We start from the raw sequence: 14,643 nt of genomic DNA on the forward strand, positions 1-14,643 counted from the left end.
CCAGAAATGGAAATTTAAGACAAGAAAGATACTATAATATCTAAACAACGAAGATGAAACTCTCAGATTTTCAGTCTTGTCTCCTTCTTTAGTTTTATATCAGGTAATGCCATAAAATAATAAATTGTACATTATTAGAACTCATGAAGTATTGGGATTTTTTAACTTGATTAGAAGCCTTATGCATGTAACTGGAGCAGTTCTCCATGTTACGTGCAAACAATCGGTAACTGCATAAGGAATAGTTCGGTGAGCCTCTCAGCTGCCTAGACCGTTCAAATGCAGGGTTTAGGATATTTAGCAAAATTGAACCAATGCCTTATATTGCTTAGCATGCCCATTACAAAGATTAGAAAGCTGTGGTGTTATTATACAGGAGTTTGTGTGCAAGAGAGAGAAGAGCATTTTTAGATCAATATCCATTACGCTTTTGTCTAAATGTGAATACCACACTAATCAGCGTGTTATCTGAATGCCTTCAGGCTGAACGTAACCCTATTCCGCTGTTATAGAGTGCTTTGGGGTATTCTTTCCTTTAAAAGAAAATGTAGTTTAAAAGTAAATAGGAAAATAATTCGGAACATTTTTCGTAAAGTTTAAACAGAAAGCAGATAGAGGCAGGATGAGAGTCAAGAATAAATAGGAACTCTTCTGTTTTCATGTTTTGTTTAAAGATAAAAATGTAGATACATACTGACCATGTCCCAAATAAACAATTTTGGACTCACCTAATTCTTGATAAAATATCTTGTTTCATTATGGGCCAAATATATCCTGCTGTATGGTAGAACAAAGGGGAAGAGTAGAGCCAGGGTCTGAACAAAATACAAAGCAGACCTTGTCTTTGTGCTGGGAAGGAGTGTGCCTAAGCATCAGCCTGCACCTAGTACAAAGAGACTCTAGTGCCTCCTACAACAGGTCGGTTTATGTCTGTGTATTATAACTCTTCACAAACACATGTATTGTGCAGTCAAAAGGATTCAGTTCTGGTTTTTCATGCTCTGAATAAGATGTTTGTGTTATTAGGGCACTGCAACGCCTGAACATAAATACACTCACAAAGCAAAGCACGGTCTAAACTGAAAGGGCAATAGATTATGCCTCGGTTAACTCAAGGAGGTAAAAACTGACACACACACTAAATTAAAGCAAAAGTTTATATTTTCAATTCTTACTTTGGAGGATTTCTTCCATCGCTGGAAGCAGTGAAAACACTGTATTCAGAGAGCACTCAAAAGCAGAGTCCTTTTTATTAAAAAGGATGTATAATAATACTCACCTGAGTTGATTACTTGACTCAGTGAGGACTGGCAATAGATAAAAAAACTAGTATTGATAATATACAAGGAAAATACATATTTACAAAAGACTAAAACTAGTCCGATTGAAAGGAAATAAAATTTCAGGTTAATGAAAGCATCGATTAGGTACACATTGTTCTGCAGGTCATAAACAATTATAGCTGAAATAGCTTAGAAAAAATAATTTATTTAAAAGCTTAGAAAAGATGCTGAAAAGCAAAGAGTGTTTTGCGAAGAGAATGTGGTTTTTTGGATTAGTATATTTCATTTTAGTATGTTTTTTCAGGGTTCAAAATTTAATGTTTCTTAGGGAAATTAAGTTATCACAGGATGAGAGGAAAGGTTCCCTTGTGAGTTAACTAGAAGGTAGAGAATAAAAAATAAAGAAATAAATAACTTTCATTATGGGGTGGGGTTCCCATCAGAGTCTCACAGGGATCTGCACTAAGGTTGTGTTTTTTAAACATTCAGAAATTATCTGGAAAAGGAGGTGAGTGAGAAGACAACAAGGTTTGCAAAATGATTCCTTAGAGCAAAAAAATTAAATTGACTGTGAAGAGCTGCAGGATTTCAGGACACTTTAGCGTCTGCATGATAAAAGGGCAGCTGAATTCAAGGACAATAAACATTAAGTCATTCCAGTGAGCTCCAAATTAGGGCTTTCCATTAGTTGTTATTACTTAGTAAAGAGATCTTGGAATCATTGCAGATGGCTATTAGCTTACATTTTGCATATCCACTCAAAGTTCACCAGGAGTCAAAAGGCAATTAGAATCATAGGAACAATTAGCAAAGGAATAAAGAGCAAAACAGAAAACATGATTTTGCCACTGGATAATCATTAGTGCATCCAGATCTTGAGTACTGCTTGCATCTCATCAAAAGAATATAAAATAACAGATACAGATGGGGGTGATAAGTGTAACAAAGGTACGGAACACTTTCTTTTGGAGAAGAGGTCAAACAGTCTGGCATTCTTGAGTTTCAAAGAGATGTAATTGAAGTGGGATACAACAGAAACATGTAAAGTCATAACAACATGGAGAATATGACAAGATAACAATTGTTCACTGTTCCTCATGACATGCAAAACTAGGGCACCGAGTGAAATTATCAGGGAGGGGTTCACAAGATAAGAATTTTTTTCTCTTATTGCATGATTAAACCCTGGAACTCACTACTACAGTGAGGCTGAAGATGATATGTCGTGACTCAAGACACATTTACATAAACCCATGGGGAAAAAAAACACTCATCAAAGACTATTAAACATGAAAATGTGGAGAAGACCTTCATGAACCTCCTCAGTGTCAAAGTCCTGAAGCTGGCAATACTGCTGTATGTGTTTCTTTTTGTTCTTATACTCTATTCTTAAATGTTTAATGCTGGCCATCACCTAATAGGGTTAGAAGACCATCCTCAACTTGGATTTTAGGTATTTGTTCTTCCAGTTGTTCATACATGCATGCATGATATAGTAAAAATACACTGTACTACAAAACTTCCACAAGAGGATTTCAAAATGTTTTGCGGGGAGCAATGCATGCATGTTCTCATCACATGCTGACAGAAGTATCAGCAGTAAGCTATTTCCTTTAAAAATGGAGATGCTTCATGTAAGGTCATGGTGGAGAAAAACAGGAACAAGAACTAACTTCGTGCTCTGGAGAGTTGGAACTCCTGAATCCCCATTGCAAGTTTCTCCACCCATCAGTGTAGAAAGGAGTGGGTGAACAAAACATCCACAAGAGGATTTCAAAATGTTTTGCGGGGAGCAATGCATGCATGTTCTCATCACATGCTGACAGAAGTATCAGCAGTAAGCTATTTCCTTTAAAAATGGAGATGCTTCATGTAAGGTCATGGTGGAGAAAAACAGAAACAAGAACTAACTTCGTGCTCTCCAACTCCTGAATCCCCATTGCAAGTTTCTCCACCCATCAGTGTAGAAAGGAGTGGGTGAACAAAACATCCCATAATACTTTTCCCTTCCTGACTATAAATGCAGCAGGGTTGCATATGAAGGCTCTTGTGATTTTCTCCCCCAGCTTCAGAATTTTTCAGTGTCCTCAAGATCAGTTAGTTACCTTTCCGTAAGTGTATTTGTCTGCTTCCACCATCTTCATCCACGGTTCTAGCAGAACAGTGAGAATATATTCTTCTGCTGGGTCAAAAAGATCCTCAAAAGCTGGGTCAATTTTCTGATAAATCATGTTTTTCTTCCTCTGATGAAGTCCAATGTCCATACTGGCAGATGGGGCAATGTAAGTTGCATAGAGGAACTGCAGTAACACAGAAAAAACCCTCTCTTAGTCATCATCCACTCCAAAGGTCACCATCCACTGAAGGAGAGAATTAATGCATGTTTGTCCCTCACTGCCCTGCTGCGTATTTTGAACATATATCTGATTACACCTGCCTTGTTTTTAACCAATATTATTATTTTGTCCAAAATTCAGCTATTGCCATAACTGACTTCTCTGCTATTTTTACTCCTACTTGTTAAAAATTGTTAGATCACAAAATAATGCTGAATGTAATTTTTGTTTGGAGATATTTGGATGATTCTTAGATTCAGATAACCACAGTCATTACAGCAACTGCACTTTTCGTGAAGTCAGACTGTTATTTTCCAGAGTATGTGCTGGACTCTTGTGAAAGAGTCTTACTTCTCAAAAGATGGGAATTTGCAAATTTAAGGCTAAAAGTAATGAAAAATTGTAAGATTTCATCCTGTGTGGAGATTCTCTTGAACAATTCTTTGACACTGGTGAGACTGCATTGTGGTCCAGGATCTGTAACAGGAGATATCACTGCACAACTGAGGTCTGAACCCTTACCAAAGCAAGGATTACAATCTGCTTTTTTTCTGAAGCACACGGAGTTCGCCATTCAACATGTACAAACAGAAGAAAGCCAAACCTGGAGAATGTTTCCCTCTCACTAGCAGCTCATTCTTGAAGCACCGAGTAATGGTTTTTTATTATTTCAAGTGATTTTTTTTTTTTTCCCCCAAAATAGTCCCCTAAGTCAAATTACTGGTTTTAAATGTTTCATAAATTGCTATGAACTAGAACATTGAAAACTCGGGGGAAAATGCTTTCTTCCATGAGTATCCTGGAAGAAGATATTCCAGAATATCTTTCTAATACATCATGATTCTGATGGCAGCTAGGAACTCAAGTGCAAAAATATGCTGCCATAATAAATTTCATATAGTTATAAATGTTTTTCTTCGTATTTTCGAAGTCTAGCTAATTTTCAAGCATGTGGTCGGGGGATCTGATTAGTAGCATAAATCAGCATTTCTCTCCAGGACAGCACTGAAGAGCCCATCTTCACTATTTATTATCACACAGTTTTGACAATGAAGAGTACAGGTTTCTGAAAACTCTCACTTTCCGTATGTTGCTAAAAATCCAGCTGTAACCAGCAGATGTACAAAGCAGTAGAAAAGAAGAAACTAATACATTTACTCTGCATTCAAGCAATAATAAAACACTGTTGTGTTTAGATTTCAAGCACAGTGGAAGAATGTTTGCGTACATTAAATAATTACGGGTTTGTTTGTTTTAAATTAAATTCTGATTTATCATACTCTTTCTTTCAAACAGAAACAGTACCAGACTACATCCTCATTATTCTGGACCTTAACAGTTTGAAACAGACTCTTTAGACCCTGAGGTCACTGAGGAATACAGAGTTACGATGGCTGACCCATCCCTCATGTAGAACTTGTTACCATTACTATATTTACTGTCTATGCAGGATTCCACCGTCTTCCTACACAGAACTAATCACTGAAAACAAAGATGGTTTGTGGCTATTGTGGCCCATGTCATCAGTGCAGTAAAGACCCTGAGGTGTAAATGTAAGGTCTAAGATTGATGACATCCACAGGAAGGGTCCTAGTTGAAGAACAAGACTACACTTAAATTATGCCCTTTTCAGCAAATCCCCAATAAATTTAACAGAGACAGCATTAATTAGATTCACAGTGATTTCAAAAGATGTAAGTTATTTTGAAGAACCCTAACACTAGTAAAGTTTCAGTTACATCATGCTCTAGTCTGATCCAAAAACACATAAAATAGCCAAATTAGAAGGGACCAGTCCAATGATATAAACATGTGGTATCTTTAAAAATAGACTTTTTTAAAGAGGGGTTAACCATTTTATTCGTCATTAGGGCTACATTGCTCCACCTGTTATGACTCACAAAACCCCACAAGGGATCTGTGATTTGGTGAAAAGGGTCCAAAATAGGTCCTCAATTTTTTCCACACACATTTGACCTGGTTCTTTAAATGGCTGATCATTTTTAGCATAGTATTAAGAATAAAACCAAAACAAACGCTTCACAAGTTTCTTGCGTGGAACCCTTCTTTCCCCTATGATTTTGTATGAAATGGGTTAACTTGAGTATATTTGCAGATGACAAAAAAAATATCAGCCTACAGAAATTGCCCAGTCTAAGGAAACTTTGGCCAAACACTGTTGACATTCTGCTCACACACACACAGGTGTAATATACTGCCATGCTAGGGACTGCCTTTTCAGGCTGCTCTACCTGCAGAACTGCCCCCAGTCCTGTATAATTTCATGTGCAAAACTGGAGCATAGTAAAGACAGATGTTTTTTCCCAGAAACAATAGTTAGGGCTGGCAATACACAGGAAGCAGAAATTTAGAGGTGTTTAAGCTAGCAATAGGATTCCATTTTTCCAAAACTCAAAGGACCAGATCCTCAGTGCTGTCATCAGGATAGCTCCTTCACTTTTGAAGGATGCAGACTCACAGTGTCTGAGGATTGGCCATGATGCCATCTTTTTGCTTAAATTCTTGTAACAATCCATTGACATGAGTTTTGACCCACCAAGTAAAATGATAGCATCACCAAGTGACACAGTGAATGCGTGCACTTGCAAATAGGGGAGAAATGAGAAGGAGCTTTCATCCCTGTGTCCCTTGTTGAGGGTTCAGGTGAATCTGTAGATCTGCACTCATATAAATGCAAGGACTGCAGGAAAACCAGCTGCAAAGAGTTCTAGACATGCCAAGGAAAAGTGTCAGTGTTCACAGCCTTCAACAATGGCCGATGAAGTCAGCAAGGTGTAGGGGGGAAATATATTGTATCCTTTAAAAAGGAACATTCATAGACCTTTTTGACTCCCATGTCATGGAAGTCTTGTGGTTTTCTGAATCTCAGTGGAACAGTGAATTTGTTGTATTGGCCAATATCCTAAAGGATCAATAGGGAAGAAAAATACATTAAATGGACTTTAAAGTTATCAAATTCATACAAAAATCTTAAACATGTGACATCAAGTGCACATCATATTTCATTTATTCAACGTTTTGTTCCTTTTGTAAAACACAAAGAATTTTCCCACCTGCCAGCTGTACATTTTCCTAGAATAAGTGATGGATTGAACCCAAAACCCTATCTGGAAATTTGGTCAGAGTTTACATCTTGAAATTTTATGTAATGGCACAAATCTTAATATCTTAAATTCTTAGGAAATTCAGATTAAGACTTTGGCCTTGTTTATGACTTTCCAAATCGGGAACTGTTCAGGCCTTGGATTTTGGTATGAATTCATCCCCAGATGAGAAGGGTTTGGTAAGCAATCTCAGAATGGCTAGAGTGAAGCAAGAAACACAAAAAAGATTTCAGTCCAAGTGCTTTGTATTGCTGCCCAAAGGCGTGGATATTGCTCTGATCTAAACGAGGGGCTTGTGCAGCTGCTTGACAAAATCATATGATGGAGGAATACAATGCACTGCCCGGTCTTAAATGGAAAGGCTAAACTCCCTTAACCCCTGTCATCACCTTCCACTCACATAAATCCTGTGTCTGACCCTAGAAGTTCACAGTAATGATAACTCCCTTTATCTAAACTGATACTGGTGTTAAAATATTGTACTTCCCATAACTGTATTAAATTTTCTAATTCTACATAACTATTTTTTTGTCAAAAACTACAACATGTATTTCATTATTGCTTTTCTTTCCCAATTTATTTTACACTTCTGTGTTTATGTTTATAGTGAATAACTATTTATGTTCCTAGATGATTACTGGCACTCATCATTTTTCTTATCCACCGGATTTCATTCTCACTGTAGTTTCTTTCCCTGGCTGAATGAATATACGCTTTGGAATGCAGTTTCTTACTCTACCATAAAGCTGAGATAAAAATGCCTAACAAATGAAACAATGAGTAGCAGATACATAGCAATCCAGGTTTGCTGTTGTTTCTAACAGGAAGCAGGCAGAACACATAGAGAATACTCTGGATGTCTCTTTCTGTAATAAATAGTGAAATATATATGACGATGTGTTAGGTGAATCAGATCTACATTCTCTTAGGAGTATTTGGAATTACTGCCTTATTGTGCCAAAGGTGATCACAGAATTTGGGAAGGCCTCTCTTCCATAAGCAGACCCTGTAGATTGGATGCAGCTTGACTCTTTACCATGTTCCAGTGAAAACAAGAACAGTTTTTGTGCAGCCTTAAAAGGCAAGCTTGAGAATGATACCAAATGTTGCAGCACATGTGTTGATTTGTTATGTTACATTTCAGCTGTTAGTTATGCTAATGGAACAGTTTCACATATTTCGTTTTGATGTATTTACTTTAATGGCTCTGTGTGTGTGTAGCTCTCTGCAACTGCCCGGTAACACTGATTGCACGATCTTCTGCTGTCACCACCAGGCCAGCACTGGAAATAAGATAAGTAAAAAAGACACGGGCCTTAATTTTCACCCATGCAACCACTGCAGAGAAAGTGTAAACTGGTGTGAAATGAAACCAAATTGAAAACTGTCATGGACCATAACCTAAGATTTGGCCTGACACAAAACATACGGGAAAATGAAGACACAAACTAGGTATGGTTAGCTTGCATGCCTGTTGTCAGCGGGGTCCCTGGCGATACACAGGCCTGGGCAGATGCAGGAGCCAGTCAGTCTTAGGGGTACAGTTGCCCACAGCCTCAGGCTGTAAGTAGAGCTGGAGGGGAAAACAACTAAATCGGGTAGCAGTTCAAGTTAGTCAGTGTGGGACAGGAGAGGGAGGAATCCGTGTCTCAGCCTCTGCTTGGAGTTTCTGTACAAGTAACACTGGTTCAGGTGAGAATTCTGGACAAATATGCAAAAACCTGTCAGTTGCCCCAGTAAAACATCTGAGCAGGAAAAGAAGACAAACTCAAGGAAGTCCAGATGCTCAGTAACATAAGCCATACAAAGAGATTATTCTCCACTGCGCTCTACAGATATTTGTTCCAATGACATGTGAAGTAGCTTTGCTCTATTACGGCATATATTGAAATACGCAGATAGGATATACTCCTACACAAGGTTTACTGAGGAAAAACAGACCCAAGTTTCACAAAGTGTTTTAAAAGTGACTTGGAGTTCTTCTAATGATATCACGCTGCTACAGTCTCCTACCCTGGCAGGATCGGACTATTCTGCAGGCAGTGACAGCCATCAGCATCCATGGTCCATGGTGAACCCCTCCACTTTTGGTTTATTCCCTGTCTTGAAGTGCACGCTCAATTAAGAATGCTCGTTTATAGGAAATATCAGTTCCACTTGACAGTAAATGAGGGTCTGAAGATCAAAAGGGGGGAATGACAACCACAAAGAGTACAAGGATGACCTGACAATCAGAAAAAAAAAAGCAGGACTGACAACTGAAAGATCCGTTTTCATGACTAAGGTCATTATCTGAGGTCTGGACTGTGACACCTGCAATTCTAACTCACACAGGAGATGGAAGAAATGGTACAGCACAATTAGATGATTTAGAAAAAAATATTATCTCTGATGTTAACACTAAGCAGACAGTTTTCAAATATGACACAGACTAGCAAAGGGGAGATTAGGTAAACTGAGTATAGTAGATAAAACTGGGAACAAGCAGCAGAGCCTAGAAATCAAACTATGCATGTTTAACATTTAAATCAAGTCATTCCATGGAAACAATCCAAAAAGATTCTCTTATTGTGCACAGCTCAGATTTACTTTGGTGTGGGTTGTCAAGATTTGGAAACTTTTCTACTTTCTATCTTCTTTCCAGTCTTTACACTCAACAAATGTATTTGTGAAGGGAAAATACATTATTTACAACTTACTTGAGCTTGCTTGCATATTTTGAAAGGATGAAGAGTTTCTTGGTAGAAAAGTTGATGATAAGCCTGTAGGTCAAACCAAAAGTACGCACTGTTCTTCCACAGCTAGAGAAGAAAAATATTGTAAGCTATTGCTACCCAAATATCACAGCTTTATAAAAGATTGACTTTCCAATGCAAGTAATTCTTTAGCTCCTTGGGGTCATCATAAATCAAGCTTAATTTAAGATGGATTTAATCTTCTGTTGCATACTGGCAGAAGGACAACATATTTAATAGCATCGTCACTGTGATACTATATGTTTTATTGTATCCTTTATGCATAATTGGCCATTAAAATTGTTAATATTGTAGTTAACATTTGAAGAGTAACCACATTTTGTTGGCATAAAGCCAGCACTAAAGAAGAAATGCTGATAATGGACATGCAGAATTTGTGCCATGGTGAAATAGCACTTTGCAGCAATAACCAAAACAGTTAAATATTGTGTACTTGACATATGTTACTGGGACTATCATTACATGCATTTCTGAGTCACAGAGTCTTGGCCTCATTTCACAAATTCAAGCAAATATCAAAAGATCTTTCAGAAGAAGGAGTCTAGATCTTGCTCCAAGTTCTCTGTTTTAATCGTGTACTTAGGAGGTTTGGATCTTAAAAATACCTTGAAAACCCCATCACTGGACAATAAAGTATTCCAAAAAGATAAGGGCAGGGAACCAACACAGACTAGAGGACTTGTGGGTGGATGCCTATCTCATATGAAAAAAATAAGTTACTTTTATTTAGATTTCTATCTATGCACATTTAACATTTTTAGCTGAAGGTATTCAGCTTTGGAAACATTAGCTCTTGCCTTCTGGTAGTCAAAGGCATTTCTAGCTACTGCTGCTGGATTCTGGGTTGTGCCAGCGGTGAAACAGATGTCCATCTTGATTGCATTCAAATCTCCGCTAAAGACTCAATTTTTCTGCAAAGCCACTAAACACTGACTCAAATTCGTAACTTGTTCCAACCAATCCTCAATTTACACCCAGCAATGAATGATGGATCTGCTGACTGCAGCGAAGAAATAGTGTTATGTTTCTCAGAAATCCAAGAAGCTTCGTGGAAGCAGAAGAACGTTTTTAAAACATTGGAGATTTTGGACATCACTAACCCAACAAGTAAGAAGGAGGCAGATTATCATGAGTAATGGCATAGCAGATTTTCCATCTTTTAAAAAATATTTTTGTGGGTTAAGACCTCATTTTTTCTGCCAAGTTAAAGGCTAGTTTTTAAAAATGATTAGTCTTTTTTTATCCCTGATGGTACAATCAGATTTCCATTAGGTTTGAGACAGTTAGGGTCTGACAGCTTGGTTAAGACCTGTCATTAGTTTGAATATACATATGAACAGTTTATTGTTGTTGAGGGATTGGAGTCTCACAAGTAATAATTCATCCAGTCAGCAATCTTTCTTTCTCCATTTTTTTTTTTTTTTTCGGTCTGGCTGCCCTCTATAACTTGGCATTCAGTCAATTGTGGACTAAATTATCGCTGGGTAGGAAAATGTTCATACCTTATTCCCTGACTTCTCACAGAAGTGTGTGAAGTAGTAGCCTGCTCTGTTCTCCAAATAAAGAGACTGCAGCATGCTTTCCATTCTTGATCCCCTTAAGACAACACTGCCAGCAGCACTTTTTCCCTGGACAAATAAAATATAGTTATACAGCAAGGAATAACAGGCTTTCATTATTTTCAAATGTCAGTACATTGCAACTGAGGGCCATGCAATGTGTTCAATTAGTATCTTCATCCCAAGAAGCTAGACTCCATTTTCTACTACATATGCAATTGATCATAGCTCTCCATAGCATTTTCCCACTAAATATTCACATCCATGGGAATAAGTCTGATGACTGAAGGCACCAGGACAGCAAAATGACCATAGCATCCCTTAGGTGGTTCCTCAATACTTGAAACAGAAAAACAAACCTGGCCTCAATTCTGCCATTAACCCTTTAGCTCTAAATCCAGGGAATTCCAATGATACTAAACCATATCACTTGGCTGTCAGAAGTTGTCTCAGCTCAGGCTACTGTGTTTTGAATTAAGAGAAGTTAACAGGTGCTCGGATCTGGTCAAGCCTGAAACAAATATCATGGACAAAAGATTTGTCTCCTGGGTTTACACCACTGACATCAGCAACAATATCATGAGCATTTTAGGGGGCAAGAAATCGATGGTCTTTACTGTGGCTAGCTCCTGGAGCATTTGAGGAAGTATACATCCATTTTGACAATGCTCACAGAGAAGCCAGAGGAGGTTACAGAGTAGTAAATTAGCTTCTGATGCTCACAGGAGAGAAGCTTTGGCTGACTTGCCATTTCTGACAGCAGAAATGGGAGCAGATGAGTCTGGTGACTGACAACCAGCTTCTTTCCAAACAGTAACAGGGATGGAGAAGGGCAGGAGGAAGCCAGACTGCTGGAGCAGAGTAGGAAGACCCCTCTCCCTGGTACGAAGTTAAACATGGCAGAGGATTTGGAACTAGGTGGTCCATAAGGTCCCTTCCAACCCAAACCATTCTACGATTCTATGAATCCCTGCATTTCTCTTCGCATCCTATTCGTGATGGCAGACTGTGGGGTCCTGACTGAAGGTTCTAGTCCAGCCCCGTGAGTGTAAGTGGATAGTATTTTCCTCCCTCAGCCAGAGGGAATCTCTGTATGATGGTGTAGAAAAACCAATAGTTCAAGGTGTGAACATTTCCTGAATATAAGTTTCTAACTGCAAATGTTCCCTGATTACAAAGACTAGCTTTTTCTCCTCCTGTCAGAATTATCAAAGAAGTTAGATGATTGCAGTGAAGTAATAAAAAAGTATGATTCTGATGTGAAAAACTAACCATTATCTGCTCAACTGATCAGCAAAATCCATGCATATGTAGGCAGTCCTAGAGTTCATAACATTGGGTTTTTTTCAGTTGTGAGTCCATGGGTATCAAAACCTCCATGAAGCAGCAGGCTGTTTCAAGAGCATTCCACAATGGTGAAAGGTTTTAGATGTATTTTAAAATGCCATATCTTAACATGTCACGTGTTCAGTTTGTCAGCATTTTAACTGTTATTGAGGAAAGGCTCTTCTGTACAGCCTGTCCCTCCTGAGTTTTGCTGGATTGAGGACATGCTTAGCAGGAAATAATTCAACAAAGAAAAGAATTAAGTACACAAACAATAAAGAGAAATTGTACAAGTGAAGCCTTTTCCTCTTATGAATTTTACTATTTTAATATCTTTCTAGGGCAGATTCAGTTTTCGCTGTAAGTCTGGTATACCTTCCTAGGCAACAATTCCACTGAAGCATTTATCCAGTGAGTTTTCCATAATAACCTACTGAACACAGGGTCACCATGGAGATCAACACTTTCTAGTGAAAATAAACCTCTGTAGGTGCCATGATCTCAAATCAAATAGGTGACAGATACCACACAAAAAATGCTGACATTCTAACTACACCTCTGCATAAAGAATTGACATTCATATAATCAAACAAATTTCTCCCCATCATTGACTACTTCCCCTTTAATACTACAGAATAAAGTGTTTTAATCCATGATTCAGGACAACTAATATTTTTAAGTAGTACTTACCGGGAGCAGCTCAGCATAGGTGTACTTTCTATGACCTTGGTATTCTGAGCGTTCGGTGTCATCCAAAGCTAAGCAATGGATCATGTCTCTGCTCACTGACTTTGGCCTAGATCCACAAACAAACAAAATTTTCTGTACATATTTAAGAAAACCCTAGGACTGCTTAAAAGATAAACAGCTAAGAAGGGGCATGAGAGTGGTAGAATGACATAGTGAATAGTCAAGGGAAAAGTATATTGAGTTCAGATTCATATAAATGTAAAAAATGTAGAGGAATGCTTTTTCATGTGGCCCTGTGGAAATCATTGGCACAGCGTGTCTCTGAGGGCAAGCACTTGAGACAGGTTAAAAGAACACGAATGTATGTAGAGAATGCCAACTATTACACAAGAGAGGCTAAAACACTTATATTTGGAGAAATAAACCCTTTTGTGTTGTGGCAAAAACAAATGAGAAACTAATCAGCCGAGAAGGAATTCTTCGGGCACACAATCTGTACTATAACTGTGTTTCATCAAGCAGATTATTGTATTAAGAAGAAGTATTCATGAAACTGTAGGATCTAAAAGCCTTTCATAAATATTTGAGGTATATTGGTGTGCAGAAAGATGTACAAGGCACTTGTCTATTTACCACTTTCTAAGGCTAGAAATGTCATCCTTTCGGGGGCTTTGACGTGATGGCAGGGTAGGTGATAATCTTGATGGGCTCTTCAATGAAGAATTTGGCGTAGCTGGTTTTAGTAAAGTTGTTGGTGAGCTTGTCCTACTTTTCTACAAGACATTACAGAAAAAGAAGACAATTCTGATTATTTTTCCACTTTTGCGTTTTCTTAACATGTTGTCATTGACTACTCAGAAAGATTCAAGGGGTTTCAGGACTATTTTGCCTTGTTGATCACAATGTGTAAAACCCCAGATTGCAAAAGGTTTCTCTGAATATCTTGCACAGATTTTTCAGCACACGTTGGTTACCACTGTAGCTGAAAAATTACATTTGTTACAGGTAGAAATATGTTACGTGTACTTTGTACAGGATTACAGAGGATGGCAGGTGAAGAGCATGTGAACATGTTTTGTGAATCCTTACTAAGATTACCTTAAGTAGCTCACTGCAAGACAGGTACAAACACTCAGACTTGGAGAGAAAGGGGGCATTCTGCCCCACTGCCACACCACCACTATCTCATTTCGTACAAAATCATGCTATGACTTTTTGGAGACACCAGTTGTATGCAGAGTGCCCTCAGAAATTAACCCAGAGCTGCTGCTCCTTCTAAGCTCTTGCAAGCACACTGGAACTGGAAGAGTCAAAATTCCAGATTTCTCACAGGAAAAAATAAGGAAAAAAAAAAAAGGCAGCAAGAAACAGCCCATCGGCTGATTCTGTGAGGTTCATGGGTGCCAGGTCACAGTTTTCCTCAGTGCTGAACTCAGCAGGGGCTGGAAAACATGTGGAGTTAGGATCCTGTCTGCCTGACCTACAGCTAGTCCTGGGTCATTAGCACACCTTGTGGAGCCAAAACTGGTCTCTGCAAGAGGCAGCAGCTTCTGGCTCCCCTTCCTGCT

General features: G+C 38.4%; 1 protein-coding gene across 1 annotated transcript in view; it reads right to left on the reverse strand.

The window, feature by feature from the left end:
• Positions 1–14,643, reverse strand: part of RGS22 (regulator of G-protein signaling 22) — a gene marked incomplete at both ends in the record, with an annotated part of 43,920 nt that overhangs the window by 20,252 nt on the left and 9,025 nt on the right. Inside the window, 3 exon segments of the mRNA XM_010155268.1 lie at positions 3,389–3,583; positions 9,444–9,545; positions 11,003–11,128. Coding sequence (XP_010153570.1) covers positions 3,389–3,583; positions 9,444–9,545; positions 11,003–11,128 — 423 coding nt within the window.

The sequence above is a fragment of the Eurypyga helias genome, unplaced genomic scaffold (genome assembly GCF_000690775.1).
Source record: "Eurypyga helias isolate BGI_N326 unplaced genomic scaffold, ASM69077v1 scaffold11807, whole genome shotgun sequence".
Taxonomy (NCBI): domain Eukaryota; kingdom Metazoa; phylum Chordata; class Aves; order Eurypygiformes; family Eurypygidae; genus Eurypyga; species Eurypyga helias.